The 14,927-nt window shown below is 35.8% G+C and overlaps 5 protein-coding genes across 5 annotated transcripts; 3 read left to right on the top strand and 2 right to left on the bottom strand.

Annotated features, from left to right (window-relative positions):
• Positions 1–1,525: 1,525 nt before the first annotated feature.
• Positions 1,526–3,954, top strand: LOC18022537 (cyclic dof factor 2). Its single transcript, XM_006405543.2, has 2 exons — positions 1,526–1,961; positions 2,573–3,954. The coding sequence occupies exons 1-2, from the start codon at positions 1,734–1,736 to the stop codon at positions 3,728–3,730; spliced, it is 1,386 nt and encodes a 461-aa protein (XP_006405606.1). The 5' UTR covers positions 1,526–1,733; the 3' UTR covers positions 3,731–3,954.
• A 3,635-nt stretch (positions 3,955–7,589) lies between these two features.
• On the top strand, positions 7,590–8,436 carry LOC18022536 (probable calcium-binding protein CML45). Its single transcript, XM_006405542.2, has one exon. It carries the CDS (start codon positions 7,666–7,668, stop codon positions 8,290–8,292), a length of 627 nt encoding a protein of 208 aa, XP_006405605.1. The 5' UTR covers positions 7,590–7,665; the 3' UTR covers positions 8,293–8,436.
• A 16-nt stretch (positions 8,437–8,452) lies between these two features.
• Positions 8,453–10,841, bottom strand: LOC18022535 (pentatricopeptide repeat-containing protein At5g39680). The gene has a single exon (XM_006405541.2). It carries the CDS (start codon positions 10,807–10,809, stop codon positions 8,677–8,679), a length of 2,133 nt encoding a protein of 710 aa, XP_006405604.1. The 5' UTR covers positions 10,810–10,841; the 3' UTR covers positions 8,453–8,676.
• Positions 10,842–11,034: 193 nt separating this feature from the next.
• On the top strand, positions 11,035–12,577 carry LOC18022534. Its single transcript, XM_006405540.2, has 4 exons — positions 11,035–11,306; positions 11,501–11,739; positions 11,847–11,995; positions 12,072–12,577. The coding sequence occupies exons 1-4, from the start codon at positions 11,128–11,130 to the stop codon at positions 12,306–12,308; spliced, it is 804 nt and encodes a 267-aa protein (XP_006405603.1). The 5' UTR covers positions 11,035–11,127; the 3' UTR covers positions 12,309–12,577.
• Positions 12,525–13,901, bottom strand: LOC18022533 (transcription factor MYB54). The gene is given in 6 exon segments (XM_006405539.2): positions 12,525–12,829; positions 13,023–13,325; positions 13,420–13,606; positions 13,608–13,655; positions 13,658–13,693; positions 13,695–13,901. Coding segments are annotated over 6 exon segments (921 nt in total). The 5' UTR covers positions 13,740–13,901; the 3' UTR covers positions 12,525–12,527.
• Between the last annotated feature and the right edge of the window lie 1,026 nt (positions 13,902–14,927).

The raw sequence follows: 14,927 nt of genomic DNA, 5'->3' as shown, positions 1-14,927 counted from the left end.
ACGATGACATTCTCGTAATTAAAAAGTCTTTAGAAGGTCTAAGAAGACTTTAACCAATTAAAGAAAAATCGAATTATTAGATGTATAATGGCATTTTCGTTAATAGTTTAAGTGGGAAGGATAAAATTGTGAGAAAATGACAAAAGTTGGAGAGAGAAAAAAAAGAGGTTAGTTTTGTGTTTGACTTTGAAATATGGGTTAAATCTGAAACTCTCCCTAAAAAATGATATATAGCTTATAATTCAGAAAAAAAAAAACTCATTTTGATATTATATCTATATATGTATAAACTATAAATAAAATTAAACTGCATGCCCTTTCATTACATAGATTTTACATGAAATTGCCTACGAATCTTTTTTCTTCATTTCATCTTTTTTTTTTAATGTAATTTCCTCATATATATTGATTAATGCAATCGATTTTAAAAATATAATCTTTATAGAACATAAGTCTCCTTCACACTAAAAAGTGTAGAATGTACAATCAATTTTGTTTCTTAGTATGAACTATGAAGTGTAGAATGTTGTTGATTTATAATCATACTTTTACAGAATGTGAACATATCGGGTCATTGTATTCTAGAGTGATATATAGACTATTAGTCGGTACGGCTAGTGTCTTCTCTTGATAGCTAGTTTATGAGGTTCTCAGATGAGAATGATACATATGATCAATCATCAATCCCGGGAAATATTTTGTGAATTTGATAGCCACATATAACGATACGGTTTGGTTGATAATACCATACAGTACATTTCTTATTTCCATGCTTTCTTCCATGTTGTCAATTCCATATTTTCTCTTTCAAAGGGGACATTATGTAAAACATGTCTTCTGGCTCTCTATAAGGCGATCAAATTGTTGTGCATCTCAAATTTGCTTGGGCATTTTGCAATTCACACAAAACATGTTTAATTGTTTTTTAGATAAACAACACCCTTGACATATGAAATCAATACTAACGTATCTTGTTTTAAAACGTTATATGCTGTAAAGAGTGCATCTGATATAGCTCTCTAAATGAAATGTTATATATTTTGTATAATCCTCAACTTCCAAATCTCCATCTCCAATTCCTAATAAACCACATGACGGTTGTTTCCTTTTCTTCTTTAATTAAATGGGTAAGCTATCTTATAACCAGATTTCACCAAATATTTATTAGAATTTTTCAGAAAGGGAGTTGGAGTTTTACGGACTTTTAAATATAAAAAGGAAAATGAGAGAAAAGTAAAAAAAAAGTGTATTCTTTCCACAAGAAAAAAAAGTGCTGACCAGATTGAAAAGGAAACAAATAAAAAAGCCAAAAAGAGAAGAAAAAGAGATCCTTTTGTAAAAAAAAGTCCACAATAACCAAAAAAAAAGAAAACTTGTGGCTGAGAATCCTCACGTGTAATGACGTGGCACTCTGGGCGAATCAAAAGGTTGTACAACTCGCGAGATCACAGCAAAACTGTAATCTTTTTTCTCGCAAAGACAAAAAAATAAGGATTGCAAAAAAAAAAAAATCCAAATTAACAAATCGAGAAACACAGAAACAAAGAGAGAAAAACTCAGACAACCACCGAAAACAAGACAGTCGTTTCCTCTCTCTCTCTCTTTCTCTTTTTTAAAAAAAAAAGATTGTAGCTTTTTTCTCTGTCTTCTCAAAAGTTTCCGCTTTTTTCTCGCTGGTGAGAAAGAAGAAGAACAAGAAGTGAGGCATAACAAAAAACAAAACAAAAAACTTGATGTCTGATCCGGCGATTAAGCTATTTGGGAAGACGATTCCTTTGCCGGAGCTTGGTGGAGATTCTTCTATCAGCTATACCGGAGTTTCAACCGAACATCAAGACCAGAATCTTGTTCGGTTATCAGATTCGTGTACCGGAGATGATGAAGGGATGGGTGATTCCGGTTTAGCAGGAGGAGGAGGAGATGACGGTGGTTTTCGCGGTAGAGATAGCGAGAGTGAAAAGGTAAGGTTTTTTTGGATTTTGTGAATTTGTTTATCGATTTTGAAGAAGACCCATGATTTATTACACGGAAATGACCGATGGGTTCATGTTAGATTCATTAAAATCATAGTTTCTTATAATAAAAAGCAAATCTTGTTTGGTGTGTTTATGTTGAACTTAGGTTTCAATCGCTTTTAGGGATTTTTTTTTTTTTCAAAAAATAGTAAATCCGGATTTTCAAATGATTCAAGTGATTTGAGATCTCAATCAGTTTCATTAGGTTTGGATGGCGATTGTTTTGGTTCTTTCATCAAATTTTAAGTTCTCGATATTTGATTTGCTGAAGAACTTTTAGAGCTTTACGCCGTTTTTACTCATTAAAATTGTTAGCTTTTCTGATAGCTTTGAAATTGTTATTAGTATTTCATTAAATCTGTAACTGGATCTCTGGAAAGCTCCATAATCAGTGTTCTGATTTTCTCGAAACATTATCAATCTAGTTTCACTGTGATTCTGATACATTTGTTAGTTGTTTCTCTGCTCCTTTTAGCTTTGGTTTGCAGTTTGTTTGATTAGGATACAGAACATACACTAATGTAACTTTTTTGATCAAATTTTTATGTCTATCTTAGGAAGAAAAAGATAACGAGTGCCAAGAAGAGCACAGAGAAGAAGAGTCATTGAGGGATGAGTCTAGTAACGTTGCTACAACATCTGGTATTACAGAGAAAACAGAAACAACAAAAGCTGCAAAGACAGAAGAAGAGTCGTCACAGAACGGGACTTGCTCTCAAGAGACGAAGCTAAAGAAACCAGACAAGATTCTCCCTTGCCCGCGATGTAACAGCATGGAGACCAAGTTCTGTTACTACAACAACTACAACGTTAACCAACCTCGCCATTTCTGCAAGAAATGTCAGAGATATTGGACAGCTGGAGGAACCATGAGGAATGTTCCGGTTGGTGCAGGGAGACGCAAGAACAAGAACCCTGCTTCTCATTATAACCGTCACGTAAGCGTAACATCTGCGGAAGCTACTATGCAGAAGGCGGCGATAAGAACCGATCTTCAACATCCTAATGGTACAAATCTCCTCACTTTTGGCTCTGATTCAGTCATATGTGAATCCATGGCTTCAGGATTGAATCTTGCTGACAAGTCAATGATGAAGACACAAACCGTATTGCAAGAACCTAATGAAGGAGGCTTAAAGATTACAGTTCCTATAAACCCATCAAACGAGGAGATTGGAACAATCAGCTCATTGCCAAAAATTCCATGCGTTCCAGGACCACCACCAACTTGGCCTTACGCTTGGAACGGTGTTTCGTGGACGGTTGTACCGTTTTACCCTCCGCCTGCTTACTGGGGAGTTTCACCGGGGACATGGAACAGCTTCACTTGGATGCCACAACCAAATTCACCTTCTTCTGGTTCCGGTCCAAATTCTCCAACGCTTGGTAAACATTCACGAGACGAGAACGCTGCTGAACCAGGAACCGGTTTTGAAGAAACAGAGTCACCTGGTAGAGAGAAGAGCAAACCGGAGAGATGCCTTTGGGTTCCCAAGACGCTGAGGGTCGATGATCCAGAGGAAGCTGCTAAAAGTTCGATATGGGAAACATTAGGGATCAAAAAGGACGAAAAGGCGGATACTTTTGGAGCTTTCAGATCACCAAACAAAGAAAAAAGCTGTCTTTCTGAAGGGAAACTTCCGGGAAGACGACCGGAGTTGCAAGCGAATCCGGCTGCTCTGTCTAGGTCAGCAAACTTCCATGAAAGCTCATAGAAAACGAAGATGATTTGATTTGTTTTGGGTTCAGTCTTGTGTTCCAAGAAAGCAGGTGAGTCCTTTTTGTACATATTATTAGCTCTATATATATATGGTTGACATAGTGAGGGACAAGTTTAGTTTTTGGGTTGCAGAGTGAAAGTTTGTTGTATCATAAAGGGAAAACCCTGAAACTGTAGTTAAATAAATCTTGCAGCAAAATAATTTAAGGTCTTGAAAGATTTGCCATTTTTTCATTAAAATTAAGATTTGTTTAGTAAGCTTAAATCGAATATATGCCGATCATGACTTTGTGTTTGTTCATAGATTAATCAAACATCCCAAAATCTGGTATCCATGTTGATCAGGACTTTGAGTGTTCACAGAAAGATTCAAAGGAACATTGTTTTCTAATTTAGAATCTTTTTCCAAAAGTGTTTTGATATTATAGAAACTTCAATATTGATTCAATTGTTTTGATGCTAGAGGATACAATTTAGAAACAATTCGATGAATATTGTTCTTCTTGTTGCTACTAATTACTTCATCCAATTCATTTTCAATATTGTTTTAAAAGTTGTTAAACAAATATCATTTTCAAAAATTTCATCTAATTTTTTCACATATTCTTAAAAAACCATAACAATATATTTAATTTCTTTCTTAACTCACATAAAATGCAAATCGACATTTCTATTGAAACTAGAAAAAGTATTTTTCAAGGGGAACCAATCCAAACATTACGTTTGGAAAAATTTGTAGAGAACAAATGTGTTGTATAACCTAGGATTAAAGTATAATATGAAAAAGAACCCACACTGATTTGGATTGACACTTTGACAGAGTCAGCCAGATAGAAGATTAGTTCATATTGACCAAAACAACCAATGAAAGACCATATTGATTTGAGAAAATAATAAAGTTTGTGAAAAACGCCAAAAAGAAAAAGAAAGCCTTTGGCACTCACTATCTTGTTTGTTCACTTCCATTGTCCAGGAAATTACTAACGAAATTAGTTGCAATGTGACATTAATTCGCGTGTTCCTTTTTTTTCATGTCCCCAATAAGTAGGAACATGAATTAGTCATCATTAATCACTTTGGAGTTTAGTCAAACAAGTCACGGATCATGGTAAGAAAACAAATAACCAGTAGTTTAATTGCTTTCTACTTTTCAGTATTAAATTGTGGAAATTAGCTATCTTTAGAGTCTTTCAACAGCTTTATACAGTATTTCTCAGTTTACGGCCATAGTCAATAAGAGATTTAAAGTTAATTATCTACATATTATAATCTATAAATTTTGATGTGTCAAGACTGAGTCTTTGGTTGATAAAATACAAAACCGGTTAATTTTATGTACTAGAAAAAAATTAGTATTATTAAATTTTAGTATTGGATTTTTAGGTTTACGAAAGGATGTTTTGATACTATTGAAAGCTTTTGTCGCATTTTGATTTGGTTGGCGTCACCTAATAACCATTGTAAGTTGAAAGTGGACGATTTATGAATGTTATATTAAATTGCTCTATATATTCCAATTTAAGACCATATTCAATATCAAATTTAAAGTTAGTTATTTAAGTATGAATTTAAGAATTTTATAAAAAATTTAAATTTTATTTGTGTGGATTCTTTAATATTTTTTGTTATATTTTAGGTTTTAAAAAATGATGTACACTGTTTAGGAAATTTTCAGTTTTCGAGAAAGGGCAAACTCCAGCTAAACAGAAAAAACGTGAAAGTCTGGAAAACACGATGGAGGTGTGTTTTCCGAAGACTCTCCGACGTTCAATTCAGAAAACAGCTCAAAAGACCACCAAATGGTTAACCGAAAAACATAAAGAAGTCAAAAAACTATAAAAGAAAAATGGGCTGAGAATCTTTGAAAAATGTAGGATCTGCTCGGGCCTTTGGAAGGAAATGAGCTTTTTGCTGTGGAAATAAAAAGAAAAAGAAGAGTTTTTGGGTGAAATATTCCACGGTTTAGGAACCGTCATGGAGGTGATGCGAAGAGGAATGACCGGAAAAGATGGTCGGAAAAGTATTGAGTGCCTTCACATAAGAACCACAAGTATCTAGAGAGATATCGTGAGACTTGAGATGGCTGAAAAAGATGTGAACTCCTTCGTGTAGGAAAAAGCAAAGTATTTATAAAGAGTATCTGACCTAGATTAGCATACCGGGTTGATCCGCGAATAGTGAGTCGGGTGGATTGGCCCACGACCGACTTGATTGGGCTCAAATCTTGTGAGGGCATCATGCTTCTGGCAGTCTCACCAACTTTCTTTGGCATGTTCTGCCTGCTATAAGATCGTTCTTTGGCACGTTCTTTTTGTCTTCAGTGTACGAGTCGGGTCGGCGGTTCAGACGCGGTATGGGTCTTTGTTGAACCTCTATTTTTCCTCCTGTCTCCAGCAAAAGGTCACTGTCACCTGACACACATAAAGAAGATGTCAATCTCGTTAGTTTGTAAGGATATGGGTAATCAAATCAGACTAAAACAAATTCATATTGTCGAATGGAGGGAAATTTGAATAGTGTTTCCGCCTAAAAGGTCTATCATACCTAATTCGGTTCCCTCGATACTGGGACTAGGCTGTTGAGGATGAATGACTTCGCTCTCGGGTATATGTACTGACCACACTTCTTTATATTCTGACCATTCCAGATCACTGAGCATACGTCTAGGATATAGAGAATGTGGCATCTCCTCCTCCTGACCACTCAGTTTCCGACTTCTTTGTTTCCAACAGTGTGGTCTGCACTAACAGATACGAGAAAACTAAGAACAGGAGGCTTATCGTGCCGGATCTCCCAAATCCGAATGGATTCGAGGCCCAATGCTATAAGCTTAAATCGTATTGGACCTTATAATTTAGTTTAGGAAACCAGACACCACGTGCAAGCACACGATTCGTCCATATAAAAATGATTGAATTTATCTCTAACATACAGTAATTATGAAATTCATTCAAATGATTTTATATACAATTATTTTTAAGTTTTTTTTTAGTTTTGAATAATACCGGATTTAAAGTTTTAGTTGAATAACACCATAGTTAAAAACTTTGGAGCATAATTTTTAAATATCAGATTACAAAAAGTCCAACGAGTAAATAACAGCGTGAAAGCGCATATTTCAAATCGAATAAGGAGGCTATCTGAAAATTTTGAACTATCCAAGTTAGATATATTGGCCGGCCATTCTTTGTATACAAACAATTGAGATAACACCTGTTTAGAATTAAATTATATTAAATCCATGATTAGATAACACCTGTTTTTGTTTTGTCCCTTTTGATTTTAATTTTTTTAGTTTCGTTTATATAAGATGTCTAAATTTCGGCAAATTTTTGTTTCTTCTAAATTTCTGCTTAAATAGTAGTTTTATAATTGAACTGAATCACACTGTCGGAACACGATGAAGCCAGACGTGACATCCCTGTTAACAATCATAGATATAAAATAAAATTGTTGCCAACAAAAGAATTATTTATAAAATACAATTGTTGCCCAAAAAAAAGAGTATAAAATACGATTGTTGCCCAAAAAAGAAGCATAAAATACTGTTAAATAAATTAAAAATAGTAAACGGACCAAACTTACCCTCAAATGAATACAAAAAAACAACTCCCATAAATGGTGCATAAGAAATTTCCTCTTATCTTATTTTTTTCTTTCTTAGACTAAGTTTCTTTGTAAGTTTCCTCTTTTTTTTTTTTTTTTTTGTAAGTTTCCTCTTTCCCTTTCCTTCCTGCTCTCTTCTTCCAACTGCACCTTCCTCACTTTTGCCTCTCCACCAAAATTTTGTCTACATTGACTTGTTCATCATGCATTTATATATAGCCATGAAACAATCTCATACCTCTCACATCTTCTCCAAAACATATATTTCATTCATTTGCTAAGTTAACTTTTGAAAAAGAAAAAAAAAAACTAACAAAAATAGTTATGACTGTAGCCCACTTATACTGTCTTATAACCATGGAGAAGAGTTCCTTGTCTGAATGCAAACACTCTTCTTCTTGTTCTTCTTCTTCTTCTTTCCCTTTGTTTGGCCTGATCGATTTCCTCCTCATCAGTTTTTTCAAATGGGTTTCTTTTGCTCAGATCTTTTTCCTCAGATTTTGGCCTCTTTTACAACACCAGCAGCTATGTGTTTCCGAGAAGAAGAGCAAAGATGTCGAGTTCCAGAGTTCGATCAAACATGAAGAATATGATGATGATGATGGTCTTTGCAGAGAAGATGCAGAAATGGTGATGAAAAGGTTAGGACTTTTCACCGACCAAGAAAGCGAGGGACTTCAACAAAGGTACAGTTCCGAGGAGCTTTCGAATCTGTTTGAAGAGAAAGAGCCAAGCTTGGAGGAAGTGAAGCAAGCTTTTGATGTCTTTGATGAAAACAGAGATGGGTTTATCGATCCTATAGATTTGCAGAGAGTTTTGACCATCCTTGGCTTAAGGCAAGGATCTAACCTTGATAATTGCAGGAGAATGATCGGATCATTCGATGGAAATAAAGATGGAAGAATCGATTTCCATGGATTTGTGAAGTTCATGGAGAACAACTTCTGCTGAAATCTTATTTCCTGAAGTAACAATCTTATCAACTTTCTGCACTTCTTTTCTTCTTGCCTTCGTTCTTTGCTTTTGAGATTGCATCTGTTAATATGGTTGTCTCGTCACCTATCTTGTAAAAAAAATTATCATAAACTTTAATATCAAAAGCTCCTATAAACCACAAAACCAATGAGATCATAAATTACTGTCACAGACATGAATAATCTATCAAAACGTGTTTTTTGAAGAGGCCTAAGCCTGAAATCCAAGAAAAAAAAGAACTGTTAATACACTATTTACACTAAGGAACTCTACTACTTACGATAATCAGAGCGCCTGAGGCGGCAGTAGGCAATAGCACTAGTTATCTTTCCACGAGGTTCTAACTTCCGGTTTAAATCTTCACCAGTAATCACAACAAGAACAGTGACCATCTTGGAAATGATGGAACCGATTGGAATCTCTGACAACTATTAATCGGTTTGAGAGCCTCGAGATAAGCTTGATCGCAGCGTGACAATCATCACATATCCTCACGTTTTTAGTCACGTACAATGGTGAGTTCTCGGGCGTTTTCATCAGACCATATGCCACAGCTAGCTTCTCGCTATGGTAAGAGAGGCTGTTTTCTCTTTGTTCTTCATCTACGTCATGGAAAACTCCAGCAACATCAGCTGAATACCCTAATGTCCTAATCTTTGACAAAACCTCCTTCACCTTTGCATAAATCAGCATAATCTCGGGATGTTGATTATCCTCTGAAAGAAACACATGGGTTTGATTCCGTATACCTATCCAGCTTACTCCAGGCTCCTTCTTAACTCGCCTTTCCTTCATCAAAGTACGCACTTTTGCCACGCCTCCCCACTCCTTTGACTTGGCATGAATATTGGATAACAATATGTAAATTCCTGAATCGTTTGGATGCCTCTCAATGGCAAATTCAGCGACCCGTTTTCCTAAACTGTAATTCCGGCGAACATAACAAGCATTTAGCAAAGCTCTCCATGCAACAACATCCCATTCAACTGGAGCTGTTCTCATGAAATTCTCAACCTCCTCGAACAATCCAGCCTTGCTCAAAAGTCCAACAATGCATGTATAATGCCGTAGATCAGGCTGAACACCAAATTGGTTCATTAAATGGGTAAAGAAGTAATGACCTTGCTCCACAAAACCAATATGGCTACAAGCATGTAGAACGCCGATAAAAGTTATGTGGTTTGGGAACTCTCCTGCAATCATCATTTCGTCAAAGGCTTCAAGCGCTTCCTTCCCAAGTCCATGATGTGAGAATCCACATATCATTATGTTCCAAGTAACTATGTCCCTAAAAGCCATGCCTGAGAATGCTTTCCACGCATCCTCAATGCTGCCACTTTTGGCGTACATGTTAACCAATGCATTACCAACCATGACATGGTTCCTAAAACCAGATTTCACAACAACCCCAAGTAGAAGATCGCCGTGTTTTAGAAGGGATAACTCTGCGATCGAGTTTAACAAAACAGCAAACGTGAACTCATTAGGGGGAATCTTTTTAGTTCCCATCTTTGCAAACAGATTCAGAGCCTCTTCAAAAAACTTATTCTGGAAGTAAGCATCCATGATCGATGTGTTCAAGACAATGTTTTGAGAGTGTGTCTTGTCGTAAACTCTCTGAGCATATACTACTTTACCACATTTTCCATACATGTTAATGAGTGCACCACTTACATCAACATTGCTTTCCAAAAAAAGCCTTACAATTCGGCTATGAATCTGCCGAGCCAATTCCAAATCTCTGAGATTAGTGCAAAGCTTTAAAGAAGACGTGTACGTGAAGCTGTCCCACACCAAATCCTCGTTAATCATCCGTCTCAACACATAAAACCCTTCTTTTAAAGCACCAGACTCTAAATACCCACTAAGAGCCGAATTCAAAACAAGAAGATCACAATACGGAAGATCATCCAAAATCCGGATAGCTTCTCCTGTGCCGGAACATGAAGAATACATGTAGACAAGAGTGTTCCGTACAAACTCATGAGACATCAAACCATACCTAAGGAAAAAACCATGACACTGCTTACCTTCTTCGATTCTCCCAGAGCTTGAACAAGACTTGAAAACTGTAGTGGCTACGTACTCATTGGGCTCCGTCTCACCAGAAAAAACCATACTTTTGAACAGTTTCAAAACTTCCAAATCAAACCCAGAATCTTGATAACCTTTCATCAACGCAGACCAAGAAACCACATCTCTGTCAGGCATTGCATCGAACAGCTTGCGTGCACGAACGGTTTTCCCGCACTTTACATAGAAATTGATCAGGGAATTGATCTGATAAATGTCCTCAGCTCGAGACGATTGGTTCCTAACGATAAGATGAGCGTGAATCGATTCGCCAGTCCTCAGATAACTTGATTTAGCACAGTCTTTCAAGAGCATGTTAACGTGATCAATCCGTGGAAGAGTTTCGATTGTTTTGGGTAATAAAGACGCAATCTTATCCCACCTTCCCATTCTTCGTTCGATCACAGACAAGGCGGACATGGCGCCAAAATTTGTTCCTTGTCCGAAAGCACCAAGCGCGGCTCAAAGGTTTAAACTTTAACGGGGAAGAAGAAGCTCTGTATCTCTCTATAGTCTCTCTACATTAGCTCAAGTCGGTTTGGTTAATTTAATTTCGATTTGGTTAGACCGGAAATCAGATTTCCGGTATGATTTCGGTTTAACTTGGGTTGAACAAACATAATCAAAGAAGATTCTTTGATTCTCACCTCTCTCGATCTTTGTACTTCTTCTCTATAATCCTCGCAAGATTGGAGCTTAATTGCCGAGAAATTTAGGGTTTTCTCGAAAGGGTAAAGGATGAGTGTAAATAGAATCAAGGATTTAGGGCTTCCATTAATTAATCTCGTTAAGCTTAGAGGAACACCGATTTTGCAGCAATTGCTTCTAGAAGAAAGGCTTCTTAGATCTTCTTCTGAAAATTGGTGTATCATTAACGATGGAACCAACTCACCTAACATTGTCATGGGTATGTCTGGGTAAGAAAGCTTTAATCTTTACACAGAATGGTTTGGTTAAAAATCTTACATTGTAGTTACAATCATTGCGAAAGATGTTGTTTTTGTCTTTTTGAGAATGTGAAGTTTTGATCTTTTCACAGTATGCTTTAGTTAAAATCCTACATTTGTGGTTTGTGATTTTGAGTATGTGAAAGTTTTAATCTTTTACACAGGAAGCCATGTGAACTTGTTGAGCTTGAACCTGTTATAAGAGATCAGATTCCGGTTATTAAGCGGTTCTCTGGAGGAGGAACTGTGATTGTTGATAAAAACACTCTCTTTGTGAGTTTGATTTGCAATAGAGATGATGTTCCACATGTTCAGCCTTATCCACGTTCTGTGATGGCTTGGAGCGGTTCGTTGTATAGTGATGTGTTTAACGGGATTGGCGATTTTCAGCTTCGTGAAAACGGTTTGTCTGCGGAAATCTGATGAATGTTCTTTCTTGTTTGTTGTTTGTGTGTGTTTCTTGTGTTGACACATTTTGAAAGTTTACTTTTTTGTATTATGAAATTTCAGATTATGTTTTTGGTGATCGTAAATTTGGTGGAAATGCTCAGTCGATAACGAGGAATAGATGGATTCATCATACGTCGTTTCTATGGGACTATAGTGAGAGTAACATGGCTTACCTTAAGCTGCCTTCAAGAGTGCCTAAGTACCGGCTTGTAAGATTTCTAATTTTCGTTTCGGTATAAATGATTCGGTGTGCAATTTAGATTATTTGATATCGGAGTATTGCAGGAAAGAGATCACACAGATTTCATATGTAGAATGAAGGATTATATTGAAAGATCGGTTTTTATAGAGAAGACCATAGAGGCGGTGAGAACAAGATTCACGTTGAAGGAACTTAACTTGGATGAGATCGATGATTCTTGTAGAGAGCACTTAGAAAACACTAGACTCCTCACAATGGATGAGCTTAAAGAAGCAGTGGCAAACACAACTCGGAGTGAGAGTATTGCTCAAGCTGTTTAAGTCTTTATACTTAAAGATTCAGTTTCTAGAGTGGAGCTCAGAGAATTCTTGCAATAAACGTGTGCTGGTAATTTAATCTTCTGAAACCGAAAATTCGAAAAAATAGAGGAACAAATTCTTGATTTTCTTGTACAAATGCAACCTTGTTGTGTTAAATGCTTCAGAGATTAAGGTTACAATAATGAAGATTCTTAATTGAGTTTCTTCTTTTGTTTTCCTTTAAGAAGCTCCTACTCCGAGAAAATCAATAAACCTTGGGGGTTTAGTAATCTCATAATATCTGGCCACCATTGTATTTTCTGCTTCTGATGATGACAGTGATGAGGACGGTGATGATGATGATGGTTGAGAGATTGAGACATGTGGTGTGAGTAGTGCCAAGGAATCTGCAGGGAAGGTAGAGAAATGATGATGATGATGACTCGAGCAATAGTCTTCTTGAGCTTTGTGGTTAGTAGTTTCCTCTTTTAGCATCTTCCAGCTGTAGTTCTTGAACTCTGTACTTTCCTCACTTACACTACCTTTAAACCACACAACCAAAAAAAAACATGAAAAATTCAGAATTTCCTGCATCAAATCAACCTATGGAACTTGGTTTACTTTGTGGTATTCTAAAACTGTTGGAAGAAATTTGAATCAGAGACACTACTATTCAGAAGAGTTAAACATCCTAAGTACTGAAGATATAAGGAAACAGTTTAAGGAGACACAAACCAGGGAACAGATTGAAGGTTTGTTGTAGATTCAGGGAGGTTATTACATCGGGAGAAGGAGTGTGTCTCTTCCTCGACCTCGAGTAAGAAGATGATTGTTTCCTCAACTTTCTTGCCATGAGAACGTGCCAGTGATTCTTCACTGCATTGTCTGTTCTTCCAGGGAAAAGCTTAGCAATCAAAGACCATTTGTTACCAAATTCTCTGTGAGCTGCGAGTAGCTTCTCTTCTTCCTCATCACTGAAAGCTTTCTTGTTAATCCTTGGATCCAGCTGGTTAAACCACCTCAGTCTGCAACTCTTCCCTTCAAACACACAAAAACAAGAAAAAGCTTTTCAACATTTCTGAGAAATCCCCAAAACAGAGTAAAAGAAAAAGAAAGAGATAGTTTTGTAAACCTGTTCTTCCTTGCATCTTCTCTGCAATGTGGTTCCAGTTCTGAGGACCGAAAACCGCCACAAGCTCTTGAAGCTTAAAATCCTCTGAAGGTTTCCAATGACCTCTACTACAAACCTTAGAGAAGCTCTGTTTCTTCTTCTTCTTATTCTTGCTCTCTTGATGCATCCTTCTTCTTTTATTTAGTACTACACACCTCTCTCAATGATGCATTGTTTTCTCCAAACCCATTAAATGGTGTACTCTGCAATGTAAGACGTCACAAGGGTATTTTGGGGAAAACCATAAGAGTCTTCTTCAAGTTGTTTTTCCCCAAAACCATGTCCCATATACATACATATATGTATGATATTCGGTGATGGCTCTGCTTATCGTATAAAGATCTTTGGTTTCTAAAAATGGAAACCTGAGGAGAGAGAAGAAAGAAGAAGAAGAGAGTGTACTGTGAAGAGAGCGAGAGAGAGAGAAATGGAGAAAAGAAAGAAAAGCCACACACGCACACACATCTTTCATGGTTGCTCTCTTAAGAACAGTTTCAGTTCTCTGACAAAGTTTTTGACTTGTTCCAACATTAATTCTCTATTTATTCCCCCACGCTTTACTACATCTATGTACTGTATATTGTTTTATTGTTTTCAATTTTCTTTTAATATTATATTTTTTTCTGTTACATTTTTTTGTAAGAAAAAGCTGCTTTTGTAAGAAAAACAAATAGGGAATTAAAGCAATTTGTTTGGGTGATTTATTTCTCTTGTGAATATTGGGGTCTAACCGTCTAAGTATCTTATAGATCCATGAAGAGAAAAAGTTATGTAGTGCAATTTGTTTTGCTACATTATTGTCTTTTGTTTTATATCTTCATTGATGCATATGAGTTTTTGGAACTCTTGTGATATATTTAACAAAACAAAAGACAATAATGTAATATAAAATGTTCTGTAAATATTTAAATATTTAAAATAAATACATATTTATATAATTCGTTCATTTTATAGAACATTTTTTATATAAAAAATTTAGGAAAACTCAACGAAAGTTATCAGATTCAGAAAAAAAAATATGTAATGAAGAGTTCCAAAAATATATATTTAAATATATAACATTTTTTTATTATAGAACAAAAGTTATATAAATATTGTTCTATAAAATGAACGAATATATAAATATATATTTATTTTCCTATTAAAGAAACTAAAAAAAGTCTTAACAGTAATCTATAAATATAACGCCAACAAAAAAAAGTTTACATTCTATTCACAAAATTTCATTAGCATTTTGATTAAGAGAAATATTTTATAAGCATCATTTTTAAATTCTTAAGAAACTCAACAACCGAATTTACTATATGTAACGGCAATGCAAACCTTACATTCTTCGTTAAGTAAAATACAAAAAATAAACCAGGTTAATTAATTTCAGATAAGCCACAGATGAAAGATCGGACGGCTGAGATCAATTGCGCATCGTCTTCTTCATTTTCTTTTTAGCCTTTCTCCTCCCTAAACCCCTA

This window comes from Eutrema salsugineum, unplaced genomic scaffold, assembly GCF_000478725.1.
Source record: "Eutrema salsugineum unplaced genomic scaffold, Eutsalg1_0 scaffold_14, whole genome shotgun sequence".
Taxonomy (NCBI): Eukaryota; Viridiplantae; Streptophyta; class Magnoliopsida; order Brassicales; family Brassicaceae; genus Eutrema; species Eutrema salsugineum.
This window is presented reverse-complemented; position numbering and strand designations above follow the sequence as displayed.